The sequence below is a fragment of the Siphateles boraxobius genome, unplaced genomic scaffold (genome assembly GCF_051911475.1).
Source record: "Siphateles boraxobius isolate OS27281-9 unplaced genomic scaffold, OSU_SipBor_1 9, whole genome shotgun sequence".
Classification (NCBI taxonomy): Eukaryota; Metazoa; Chordata; class Actinopteri; order Cypriniformes; family Leuciscidae; genus Siphateles; species Siphateles boraxobius.
This window is the reverse complement of record NW_027509219.1, coordinates 21,643,261-21,655,728: the sequence shown is the minus strand read 5'-3', so window position 1 is coordinate 21,655,728 and position 12,468 is coordinate 21,643,261. Positions and strand designations below refer to the sequence as shown.

General features: G+C 36.3%; 1 protein-coding gene across 1 annotated transcript in view; it reads right to left on the bottom strand.

The window, feature by feature from the left end:
- Positions 1-12,468, bottom strand: part of prex1 (phosphatidylinositol-3,4,5-trisphosphate-dependent Rac exchange factor 1) — a 79,534-nt gene that overhangs the window by 48,137 nt on the left and 18,929 nt on the right. The window contains exons 2-8 of the mRNA XM_077223916.1: positions 7,308-7,373; positions 6,941-7,063; positions 4,760-4,864; positions 4,305-4,406; positions 3,282-3,443; positions 1,165-1,298; positions 872-987 (exon numbers count right to left, since the gene is read on the bottom strand). Of these exons, the coding sequence (XP_077080031.1) occupies positions 872-987; positions 1,165-1,298; positions 3,282-3,443; positions 4,305-4,406; positions 4,760-4,864; positions 6,941-7,063; positions 7,308-7,373 (808 nt within the window). The remainder of the gene's footprint in view (positions 1-871; positions 988-1,164; positions 1,299-3,281; positions 3,444-4,304; positions 4,407-4,759; positions 4,865-6,940; positions 7,064-7,307; positions 7,374-12,468) is intronic.

Here is a 12,468-nt window from a genome sequence, read left to right as displayed (position 1 = left end):
GAGAGACAGAGAGAGAGAGAGAGAGAGAGAGAGAGACAGAGAGAGAGAGAGAGAGAGATAGAGAGAGAGATACTGTAGAGAGAGAGAGAGAGAGAGAGAGAGAGAGAGAGATACTGTAGAGAGATAGAGAGAGAGTAAATGTATCTTTTACTAGATGTAAATGTATCTAGAGAGAGATAGAGATAGAGAGAGAGAGATAGAGAGAGAGAGATAGAGATAGAGAGATATGAATACTAATATTTAGCATGGATGCATTAAATTGATCAGAAGTGACAGTAAAGACTTACATTGTTACAAAAAGATTTCTATTTCAAATAGAAAGTTAATTTGAACTTGCTAATTCAGTATCCCGGTTTTCACATAAATATTAAGCAGCCCAACTATTTTCATCATTGATAATTATAATAAATGTTTCTTGAGCACCAAATCAGCATATTAGAATGATTTCTGAAGGATCATGTGACTGAAGACTGGAGTGATGATGCTGACAATTCAGATTTGCCATCACATGAATCAATTACATTTTTAAATATATTAAATCATAAAATTGTATTATTTATTATTTTAAATTCTATAAATAATTCAATATTACAAATAAATGCAGCCTTGGTGAGCACAAGAGAATTCTTTCAAAAACATCTTACCAACCCAAAAAATTTTAGAGGTAGGAAATATTTGTATGGCAGGGCACAAACACAGTAGGTTTAAAAAACTAGTGAGCTGCACGGGAGACTTGACTTGAATAGTCCTTGACGTTAGCATGATGCTAAGCTAACGACTTAATACTCCAAGCAGCACAAAAATACATACCCCCCCCCCACACACACACACACACACACACACACACACACACACACACTTTAAAACCTACCAGTTCCATCTTCGACATTTTCGACCTCCATGACCTCCGTGTTAATGCGGCCTCTGAACACATACTGCGGCCCGTTCATGGATTTCGTCCTTTTGGTGGATTTCTTCCCTGAAACTCTGGATTTTTTAAAGAGTGGGAAAATTAGGCAAGTATTATTTAGTTTCTACATATCTACCTGATGGTTTTGTAAAGTGTTTAACCATAACACACTCCAATACATTGTTTATGTAATTAAGTTAACAATATTAGAGACCAGATTAATTGATAACTCAAAAGCATCTAAAAGGCCTTACCGGGACTTCCTCTTGCAGTAGACTAGGAGGTTGTCAAACAGAAAGAAGACTCGTTCCTGAATGTTTCCAGCTGATATCTTCAACAGATTGCCTTGGAGCAGCAGTTCTGTGCAAATATCGGTCAAGTTTGTTCCCTGGAAAATGAAAAACAGAAAGAAAGAAAAAAACAAACATCTTTACATGTGGCAGTGTAAGATTTTTCTTCTGAGTAATTCCACTATGAACGTTTTAGTCAAAAGTGGGGAAAAAAAATGAAAATGCTGCCATCATTTATTCAAACTAACTGCTTAGTCGATCAATTCTTTCAACAGGTGGACATTTTCCTTGTGTTTTATTAACAGTGAGAGGGTCTAATTTCATTTAGAATAATTAAAATCTGGTCATTAATCATGGCCTTCCATGAGAAGAGCAGCCTCTCCTCACTCCCACTTTGCTTCCTATCTGATTAAATGCAAAACAAAAAAACGATAAAAAGCAGCGACCCCTCTCTCTTTAAGGGGACGGAGGTAGCCAGACGGGTTTTGGTAACACATACTGTGTCCTGTTCAATATCCAGGACCATTACAAATTGATTCCACTCCGACGCTGCAGTCCGTGCTGACTCTGTACAGGATGTGATTTTCTAAGCTTGGCAGGTGTGGGCGTGTGTTAGTGTGTGTGATAAGCAGACTCCATTTTCTCTGCTTAATCAATGGCGTTCCCAGACGGGTCAATCAGAGAGATGAGAATCTGCTTCCCGCTTGTTCTGCACTATTTACCTATAAAGGTGAAACACTCTGGACTAAATGGAAACTTAATGCATTTGCTTTTAAATCAGACCACACATCCTAAAACGCTCTATATCTGAAGTGAAATACAGCCTGCTTTTTAAGCTCTCGTTTTATATTGCGTTAAATGTTTAATGTTATCTATACATGATCTCAGAAGCATTGAAACCTTTATTTTACTCGCCCTCATGTCGTTCCAAACTCATGTTACTTACTTTCTTCAGTGAAACACAAAAGGAGAAATATTGAAGAAAGCACTTGTTTTATATAATAAAAATGAATGTAGATAAAGGATGTCCATTTTATTTTTCTTCTTTTGTAGTTCGAAAGCCCACATTAACATTTATTATGTTAAATAGTATCCAACGCATTCTTAAACATTTTTTATTTTGTGTTCCACAAAAGAAAGAAAGAAATATGGATTTGGAACAACATGAGGTTGAGTAAATTACTTTTGCCTCAAACTCTCAATTACAGCTTATTAATAGTTTGTAAGGTAGGTGTTAAGTTTATGGGGTTAAGGGATGTAGAATAGACATGCAGAACAAGACATTAATATGTGCATTATAAGTGATAAGCAGGCAATATCCTAGTCATATGGATGCAAGTAAGTTACTAGTTAATAGTGAGAAATGGACCCTTAAATAAAGTGTTGCCCAAATTTCAAAATATGATTAAATAATCCCCAGCTTGTCAGCATCTTGAATGGTCACAGAGGCATGAAGGGAATGGAAAATAACAACAGAAGAAAGAATGCACTGTATGCACTAAATTGTGAAAAGTTTTAACTATCCAAGTACACTTAGGGCTACAGAAAATGTCCCACTTTGTCCAACCACAAAGTACTGCATCAGATAAATCAATAAAGAGGGTTAATGGACAGGCCACAAAGAGTGAGAGAAAGAAAGGATAAAGAAAGTAACTATGGTATAGAGATGATGATGAAGAAAAGGAGGCGGGGAGAGACAAGCGAAGAAAGACGACTACTTAAGAGAAAGAGAGAAGAAGGGAAAGTGAGTCTGTGGTGGCACACTATTGCATGTTACACAAAACTAAAGGATATCCATGGTAACGGGCCTTTGTGTAAAGACTTCCTCTTCCCGCTTGTGATATGGCCTAAGAAAATGTCATCAGCAGACACAAGGCGACACTGATCATGTCCACATCACTGATTCTTTCGAGGCTTCGCTTAAAAATTTTCATAAAGCATACTGTCATAGAGGAACTTCCCTAAATAAAGACTTATTTTAAGATACAAACATCTGGTTCTGGTTTGTTCCTTTAAAACCATCAACCAGGAAACAGTCAAATTAAATGCACCATCTATGACAATTTCAAAACATGTCTAACCTCCCAGCCCTCTATGTGTGACTGTAGTATCTCAAGAGCCTCTAGTTTCTCCATCTGTCGCTTGGTCTCGTTGATGTTGCAGCACACCGCTTTCATGGCCTGCAGGGCCTCTTCTACCGCTGGGTAATCTGAATGCTTCTTAGGGGTCCTCTTCAAAAGTTCCTGAAGGGAAAACAGCAGGTACATGCTTGTATTACACAGTTACACATCTGCTGACATGCTTCAGATACTGTGCACAAGAGACTATTTCATGTCAACATGAAATCAATATATTGTCCCCATTTTCGTATGATATACATTCCTTTTTCGCAAGATAGATCATTTGTAATCACACTGTAAATGTACAGGACTGTTTGGGGTCAGTAAGATATATATATACATTTTAAATTATACTTTTATTCAGCAAGGGTGCATTCAATTAATGAAAAGCGACAGTAAATACACTTAATGTTAAAACGTTTTCTATTTCACATAAATGTATTCATTTCTATTCATTAAACAATCTTTAAAAAAAATATCCACAAAAATTAAGCAGCACAAATGTTTTCAACATTGATAATTATTATAAATTGTATATTTCTTGAGCACCAAATGAGTATATTAGAATTATTTCTGAAGGATCATGTGACACTTAAGACTGGAGAAATGATGCTGAAAATTCAGCTTTGCATCACAGGGAAAAAATTACATGTTAAAAAATGTTTTCAAAAAAAACAGTTTTTTGACATTTTATTGTATTTTTGATCAAATAAATGCAGCCTTTGTGAGCATTAGAAACGTCTCTATTAAAAACATTTAAAAAAGCAAGTCCCACCCAACAGTTTTTTCTCAAATATACAAATTTCACATTTGGGAAGTAAAATGTGTTTTGCGAATGTCATTTCATGCATACTTTTAGGTTTGCTTGTCTTGTCATACATATAGCTGTAGCAGCGTTTTATTTAATATGATCAGAATGTTGTAGAGTAGTATATACAGAATAAACAATATAACCCATAATGCACTTGCTTGAAATGCCCATACCTTTAGTAGCAAAGGGTATTTACAGATCCTCTGGATGGGAGAGAGGAGATACCCCTCAAGAGGAACATCTGTGCTCTTCTTACCTCCCAACAACATGAGGTGCTAAAAAAAAAAAAAAAACATGATATTGTGTAACATCCCTTTAAACTGATTCATGTTGCGAATGCAGTGAGTTTCCATGGAAAGCGATGAATGGCACATTCTCACATCCTGGTTTGTAGAGTTAAATAAGTTTGGGTATCACTTTCACTTCAATAAGTTTTGGAGATCAATTTAATTCCTGTGGTAAATTGATCAACCAGTAATGTTTCTTTGCTCCACTCACTAATGAAATCTGAATCATGGTTACAGATGTGAAACTGATATGTGACTCATGTGTGAGGGATCTTCATCAGAATATGATGTAATGAAAAGGACTGGCACTTTTCTCTGAAAATGATATAAAAGGTGCTTACCAGCAGGAAAGTCCGTACTTGAGGGATCTTGTTAAGCTCCATCAGTAGTCGGAGTGCTTTTTCATGGTTACTACAGTACTCCCCATACACAGAGAATCGTTCCCTCTGCAGTGGAGAGAGGAGAGTCACACTTCAAAACACTCTTCGTTAAATGTGTTCGTTTTTGGTTGGAATGAAAACCACCCCTAAGAGATTTATATATATTTTTTTAGTTTTGGTCTGTTTTTGCACATTCCCATTTCAAAATCTCATGTTCAGGGATATACTTTGTCCCAGGCTGGCAGGCCCTCTGATAAAGGGAGTCCAGTCCACTCATAAAGTTTTGTCCTAGGCCCTGTGAATTTTAGCGACGGCCCTGTTCAGCTCATATGGGAAACACTACACAAATAATAAATATTTCGAGCTGTCTTTGTATAGTTCAATACACACCCTCTTTAACCATTTTCTAAAGTACTGAGATGAGAAGTGACATAAGGGGGTAGTGAAACTGCCAGAGATGCAATGAGGCACTGTCATTCTGCCCTACATTATTCGAAACAACACAGGAAGTGAAATCGAAGTGCATACGTTTAGCCTGAAAACCACACCTTCTCTTTGGGTCGCAAAAGCTAGATGGAAATAAGAAGCTGCAAGCTAAAAAAAAAAAGAATAGCAACTCATCTTCAGGCACTTAAAAGTGAGAAGTACACATCTTTGATCCAGGCATGCCGTAATTACAGCAAATCTCTACTAGGTTACCGGTTAACATTTTGGACAGCTAGTCACTCTTGATTTTTACTATTTTAAATAACCATATAGTGGAAGTATGAATATTATGAACTGATCAAAAAATTTTAAACAAATAAAAACTTGATTAATCATGCCAGCTCTGCACTACAGCTCTTAAGTACGAAGTCACCAGAGGTGCTTTTTTATATAGTATTGGAAGGCACTTGTTAACTTTTCCTTCACAATATGGTCCAAGCAAACCCAGACAATTTTATTATATATATATATATATATATATATATATATATATATATATATATATATATATATATATATATATATATAGGCAGGTCTGGTTAAAAAGTCCAGAAAAACTCAGGGCTGAGGTGACAGTTTATTAAAGATGCATGTGCTGAAGGTAGGATGTCATTCAAGCTCCACAGAAACAGTGTGTAGGCACTGTAACCTTGACAGGGACGATGTGAATCCTGACGGCTGAGGGTGCTTGAGGCATCCTGACAGAGTAGGAAAACGATACAGGGATTTCAGAGGCACAGTGTGGTTAAAGAGCTGTTGTGCTTTTTATCTTTATAATGCATCTCCATTTTCATGCTTTCTCTTTTCACCTTCTTCATTTGCGTGTTGTCTGTATATGTATGTGTGTATCTGTCTACATATAGGGTTCGCCATTTGCATTAGTGCATATGCAGTGTGTGTGTGGGTGTGTGTGTGTGTGTGTGTGTACTCTGGTTGGGCCCCCAGGGCTCCAGACCACAGCACCTGTAATGAGAGAGTTTGGCAGCATCACACCCTCATCCATGAACGAGGCGAACATCTGTTCTGGCATATGCTATAACACTGTTCATCCAAAAACACATCTATGCATACATACACAGCCCAATTAAGAGGAAATTCACTCTAGTTTGAGGTTAAAACCTCAGAATGTTTCAGTGAACTTGGTCGAAGGTCACATACACATGCCAAACCCAAAACATTTCTTGTGAGAACCATGGATAGACTTAACTGGATTTAATTTTCATTGCTTTCAGCCATTACTGAAAATAAGTGAATCAATAAATCACTGAATGTCAACATTATCATTATTATCATATTTTCAGAGAGGGAAAAGTTTTTTTATGTATACAGAACAGTTAAGAAGCTAGAGATGTAGACAGAAATTGAGCATTTGTTGCTAAAATTGGAATTCAGTGTCTCTAACAGTATTGAACTACTGGTCATATGTCCGACAAGTTTCACGTTAGTGCACTTTTTCAGAAAGACCATAGGGAGAGAGAGGCAGACTCAGGGATGATAGTATTTTAAGAGCATTTCGATTTAGGATACTAGGAATAATACCACACTGGGATGGAATGGAAAAAAGATATTTATGTTTTCTCTCAAAAAACTCAAAAATCATAATAAATCAACTGCACTAGTTCAAAGATCATTTCAAATGCAATCACAGGGACTCACAAACTGGAGGAACACATGTCCGAGAGAATGGTGCGGCTGGGGTTCAGGCTGCAAACTGGCATCCAGAGTGGAAAGAAACTCATAATGGACATCCAAAATGGACTCGATGTTAGAAAACAAGATCTGTGTGAAAGTAAGAGACACAATTTTACTTAGTGGATCATGTACACTGACTCCATAATTCCACAAGTGCAAAATGGCTAGAAAACTGAAGCTCGTTCTGCTCAAGCATAATTTGTTTCCACACAGTTTGATCTAATGCAATGACATTCAGAACTGTTTAAGTGTCTAAATACTTTTTAGAGACAATTATTATTTTATATAAATAATAATTCTGCATGTTTAGAGTGTATTAATGGGTTTATACCTTGACCTGCTCTGGAGTGAGACATTGTTGGTTTTCTGCAGTCTGCTTAATTCTCTGGAGAAAAGCCTGTTGATATACAAAAATTGAGAGAAAAGGAGAGAAAAAAGTTAGTGTTTACATGTGGAATCACTGCGGTGTGAAAGGTGGGGCAGATTTGTATAGTCGCCGCCAGACGTAAGTTCATTTTTTGAAGTTGTTACACTTCCTGTAGGTTTACACCCTTTTCTGCCTGCATATCTAACTGGAGACTCAACATTCAGCTTTAGTGTGAAGTCAAACTCCACGTACTATACTGTACTGTACTGAAAATGGTTTGGTTCATATCAAGAGAGAGAAAAAAACAGAAGTGTCAGAAACTTTACAAAAGAGATCTTATCTCACACAAACGCATAAACACAGAAATGAAATCAGCAACACAAAATTCAAAGTAACAATTTATATCAACGTTTACTGCATGTAAATATGCCAAAGCAGTTCAAACTCGCAGTTCAAATAAACGTTCAGTCATCATCAGTGGAGGACAGCAAATCTCTAAGATCTCACTGTAAACCATGAGATAGGCCCGCCCTGTCTCATATAATGTATACATATATATATATATATAAGTGGTTCTCAACCTTTTTGACTCCGGGGCCCCCCATTGTCCACATCAATATTTGAAAGGCACATGACACTTTTGCATGGTTTTCTAGATAAGGATTAAGAATATTTTTTTATTCACAATTTCTACCCTACTAAATATTTTAGAGCTTGACATAACTAGGAACATTTATATTCCTTATAAAAAAGCAAAAGGAAATTTTATTTATTTATATGACTTTTCCTGGTCTAGAAATCATATATCAAGGTTTTTCAAGACAGTGCGAACCCTAGTTCCTAGAAAAAAAGTAAAAAAAAACAGAAAGTAAAAACAGTTGAGGTGAATTAAAATAAGAAATACTGATTTTTATTTGTTTTAGCATGCTTGTTTTGACTCATTTTAAACCATTTTAAGTCATTTTGAGCATCCCTTTGAAGTTTGTTGAGGCCCCCTGGTTGAGAACCATATATATATATATATATATTATGCACATTTTGGTCATCTCTGCATGTAAACAATATATTTGATTTGTAAAATTAAACCGTAGACAGGCACATTTAACAATAGTATTGATTCACTTTGTTGAAGCAATGGGTTGAGAGAGAATTATAAATATCTTCATCACGGGTTTAGAAGAGTCTCTAATTCTCTAGAGTCTCGATTTCAACAGTTTTAGAAGAGACTCCCCTGGAGAAAGAGAGTCTGCCAATCACTGACTGTTTCTAATTCTAGCTCTGTAAAACACTTCTCATCAGCAGCAGCAGCAATGAACAGATCTGCTAACAGTGCGCTCGACTCATTCCGCCCTAGTGTCTGTTAAATTACCCGTCACTCCAGCGATTGTCTCCGACGGTCTCCCACAGCAACACGACACAGCTAAAGACCTATCCTGAGCGTTTTCACCTTTGCCGCATGACTATTGTTGTTTTTTTTTCATTACATCTTTCTCTTTTATTCTTTTATTAGCATGTCAGGTCATTTTGGGTGTCAGCATAGGGCTGATTGTTTCGGTAGAAAAATCTCTCATTATTTTAACACTCTTTTTTTAACACAAGGCGAACGAGAGCTTTAATGCAGGGCCATCCATCCAAGGGCAATGCCATCATGCCTCTTTTTCATTTACCTCAATGACAGGACAAAACATCTAATGAAAAGCACTCGCCATCCCACGGCATCCCTATGATAATGACAGACTGAATCTCGGTCACACATTCACCATGCCAGCTTATGCTACTAAAAGCATTTGTTTGTAAAGACACATTTAGCTGTAAACATCATGTGAAATCACATACTTGCACTTCAGAAACGCTTAAACTTAAAGGGATTCACCTCAAAATTAAAATTCTGTAATCATTTACTCACTCTGTATTACTTTCTATCCTCTATGGAACATAAAAGAGGATGTTTTGAAAGAATGTTCTTTTTAAGGTTTTTTTTTTGTGTGCATACATTGTTTTGGACCCCATTAACTTTCCTTATATGAATGAAAACAGTCAAAACTTTTTCTTTTTTTTATCCAAAATATCTGTGTTCAGCAGAGGAAATAAAGTCATACAGGTCTGGAACAATATGAGGATGGGCAAATGACAGATTTTTCGGTAACATTTTACAATAAGGTTCATTGGTTAACATTAGTTCATGTTAACTAACTACCTTAGTTAACATGAACTAAGAATGAACAATACTTCTACAGCATTTATTCATCTTAGTTCATATTAATTTCAACATTTACTAATACATTATTAAAACCAAAGGTTGTATTTGTTAACATTACTAGTTAATCCACTGAACTAACATGAACAAACAATGAAGAGTTGTATTTTTATTAACTAACATCAACAAAGATTATCTAATACAGTAATAAATGTATTACTCAATGTTAGTTCATGTTAGTTAATACATTAATTAATGTGAACTAAAGAATATTATTGCAAAGTGTTACCAAATTTTCTTTTTGGGTGAACTATCCATTTAAATGCAGCATGCATTATCACCATGTTGAAATTACTGTAATTGCGTAATTAAAAAAGTGTTCAAGTGCTCATAGAGCTCGCAATTACAGCTTGTAAGATGAGATTTTTCTGAGAGCTCTAACCACGTGACTGCTGTACCACCTGACTGCTGCAGATTCATTTAGGCGTTGATCGTGTCGTACAGCTCAGAATAGAACGTCACATGTTGTCATCTCAAGTTTACGGTAATTAGGACATGACGTGAACGCAGCATTAAGCACAACAAAAAATAATGTTTATGAAATCATTGTTGAAGGTGCAGGTTTAGCTAGTTTGTCTGAAGTAGATGTACATCAGATCTCCCTGAAGGGCCCTGAACACATTTGTTATTGACAAACAGCCGCGCTGTTTGTTGTAGTTCCTGAGGCAGGCGTCCTCAAGCGTCCGCTAATTCAATCTCTCATGTGGCCCATCCACATTCATCCATAAAATGGTCATCCATGTGACTCAGCCTAAGGGGCTCATAGAGTAAGAGACAGGATGCAGATCTCCAAACTGCACCACAACCAGAACGAAGGGTGTGAAGGATAACAGGGGGGTTTGGATGACACGGATGGAGATAGATATTTCAATATTTAAAAAAAATAATGAACAAATTAAAACTTTATCCCTCTTCCCATCTCCAATTGGTCAGCCCTGCTCCTAAACTCATGCCATTGGTTGAGCCAATGTTACAGTGTTCAGCTGGTCAGAATTTTCAACAAACTTGCTTTAATAGCTCCACATAATAACACTTTTCAGGGTTTCTTATAGTCTACTCATGCACATTAAGCTGGGATATGAGAATTATAACACCTTTCATCACCATTAACAGTTTGATTTTCTCTGTCAGGTTTGATTTGGCACTTCTCTGGCCTTTTCCAGCATCACTTTCATGCTTACGTCAAAAAAATCAACAAATAAACAAACACTACATGACTACAAGGCTGCGTTGTGAATCCATAGCAACCGTTACTGTTCTCTGGGCAACGGAGAGTGTGAAGTCAGCAGCAGAGGATGACAGGTGCAACCGGGGGCATGTGCAAAATGAAAAATGAATTCATTCATCCCGACTCAAAGAGGTAGAAGGCACTGAGCTAATGAAATATTGCACGTCAACCTTTACAAGCAATTTTGTTGTGACTTCAATCTCTTACATTAATCAGATGAGCCTGCATTTCATCTCACTTCATCTCAATAAAAAAAGAGCCAGAACAAAACTAAATGAAGACTGAACTCTACATATTAGTCTGATTACGTTCTCAAACGGAAACTTCAGTGCATGCAGACTTCAGACATGACAGATGCATTTGACATGTAGAGGAGAGCGAGCAAAACCGCAATGGGGGCAATTGAAAAATACTAAATTGCACGCACAAACAAATAAGTTTGAGAGATTAAACTCTCACAGCAAAAGTCTGTCAGTCGTAGAAGAATAGAGTGATTATATTTATAAAATATAAAAATTATGGGAACGTTCATCAGTCAGATTTCCATCTCTTTTAGCATAATTGTGCGAATAATAGTGTGAATTCACAGTGTTTTACTCTGTAAAATTATATTTTGTGTCTCTCCTAGGAGATATATAGATATCAAATTTTATATATAACTTCTGCAGAGACATGTACCCAGATTCCAGAATTTAAAAAAACGATTAAGTAATTGTAAGCACTCTGATGAGGTTTACATATTCATTCTGAATTCATTTCGTAACAAAAAGATTGCTGTTTCCCGCACACAATACATCAACACTGCTCATTGTTTAGATGGTATTCCTTTAAATTATATATTCAAATTGTGCTAATAGTTGCAAAATTGTATATATTCAAATTGTGCCAATAGTTGCAAACTTAGTCAAAATATATGTATATTATATATATTAAAATATTTTTAAAAAATGTAATGTTAACATTTAATGTATATTTTAATATATTAATTTCAAATCAGATGATTTATGTTTATTTATAAATCACATTTTAAAACATTTGGATATCAAATTGCATATATAACTTCTGCAGAGACATGTACCCAGATTCAAAAAAACAAACAAAAAAACTATTAAGTAATTGTAAGTACTCTGATGAGGTTTACATATTTGAAGACTGTGACTGTGTCTGTTCTGCCCAGCTGGTAAGAGAGACAGGGGAATAGAGTTACACACAGTAGAATAGCCACAGGCTATTAGATGTAGAAGAGCATGAACGTGTCCATATGTTCCCACAAAGGAAACAAGCTGTTCGCGGACTCTTTCCCCCCTCAATGAAATGCTTTGCCAGGAAACAGACATTATAATTTTGCCACCTGCAACACAGGGTGACCTTAACCAAACACTGAGACTAATTCAATGACAGGAGCGAGACCTTGGCCTCTTGCATTTCAGGAAGGAAAAGGCAGAACAAACCTTTTCCGTAACAAAAAGATTGCTGTTTTTTCGCACACAATGCATCCACACTGTTCATTGTTTAGATGGTTTTCCTTTAAATTAGTGCGTTATCAGACAATGATTTCCATTATTGAGATAGAAGGGTAAAAAAGTGGTTTGTAGGCTTGCACTGCCTTTCACCCTTGTATTGAGAATGGACTACTGCCA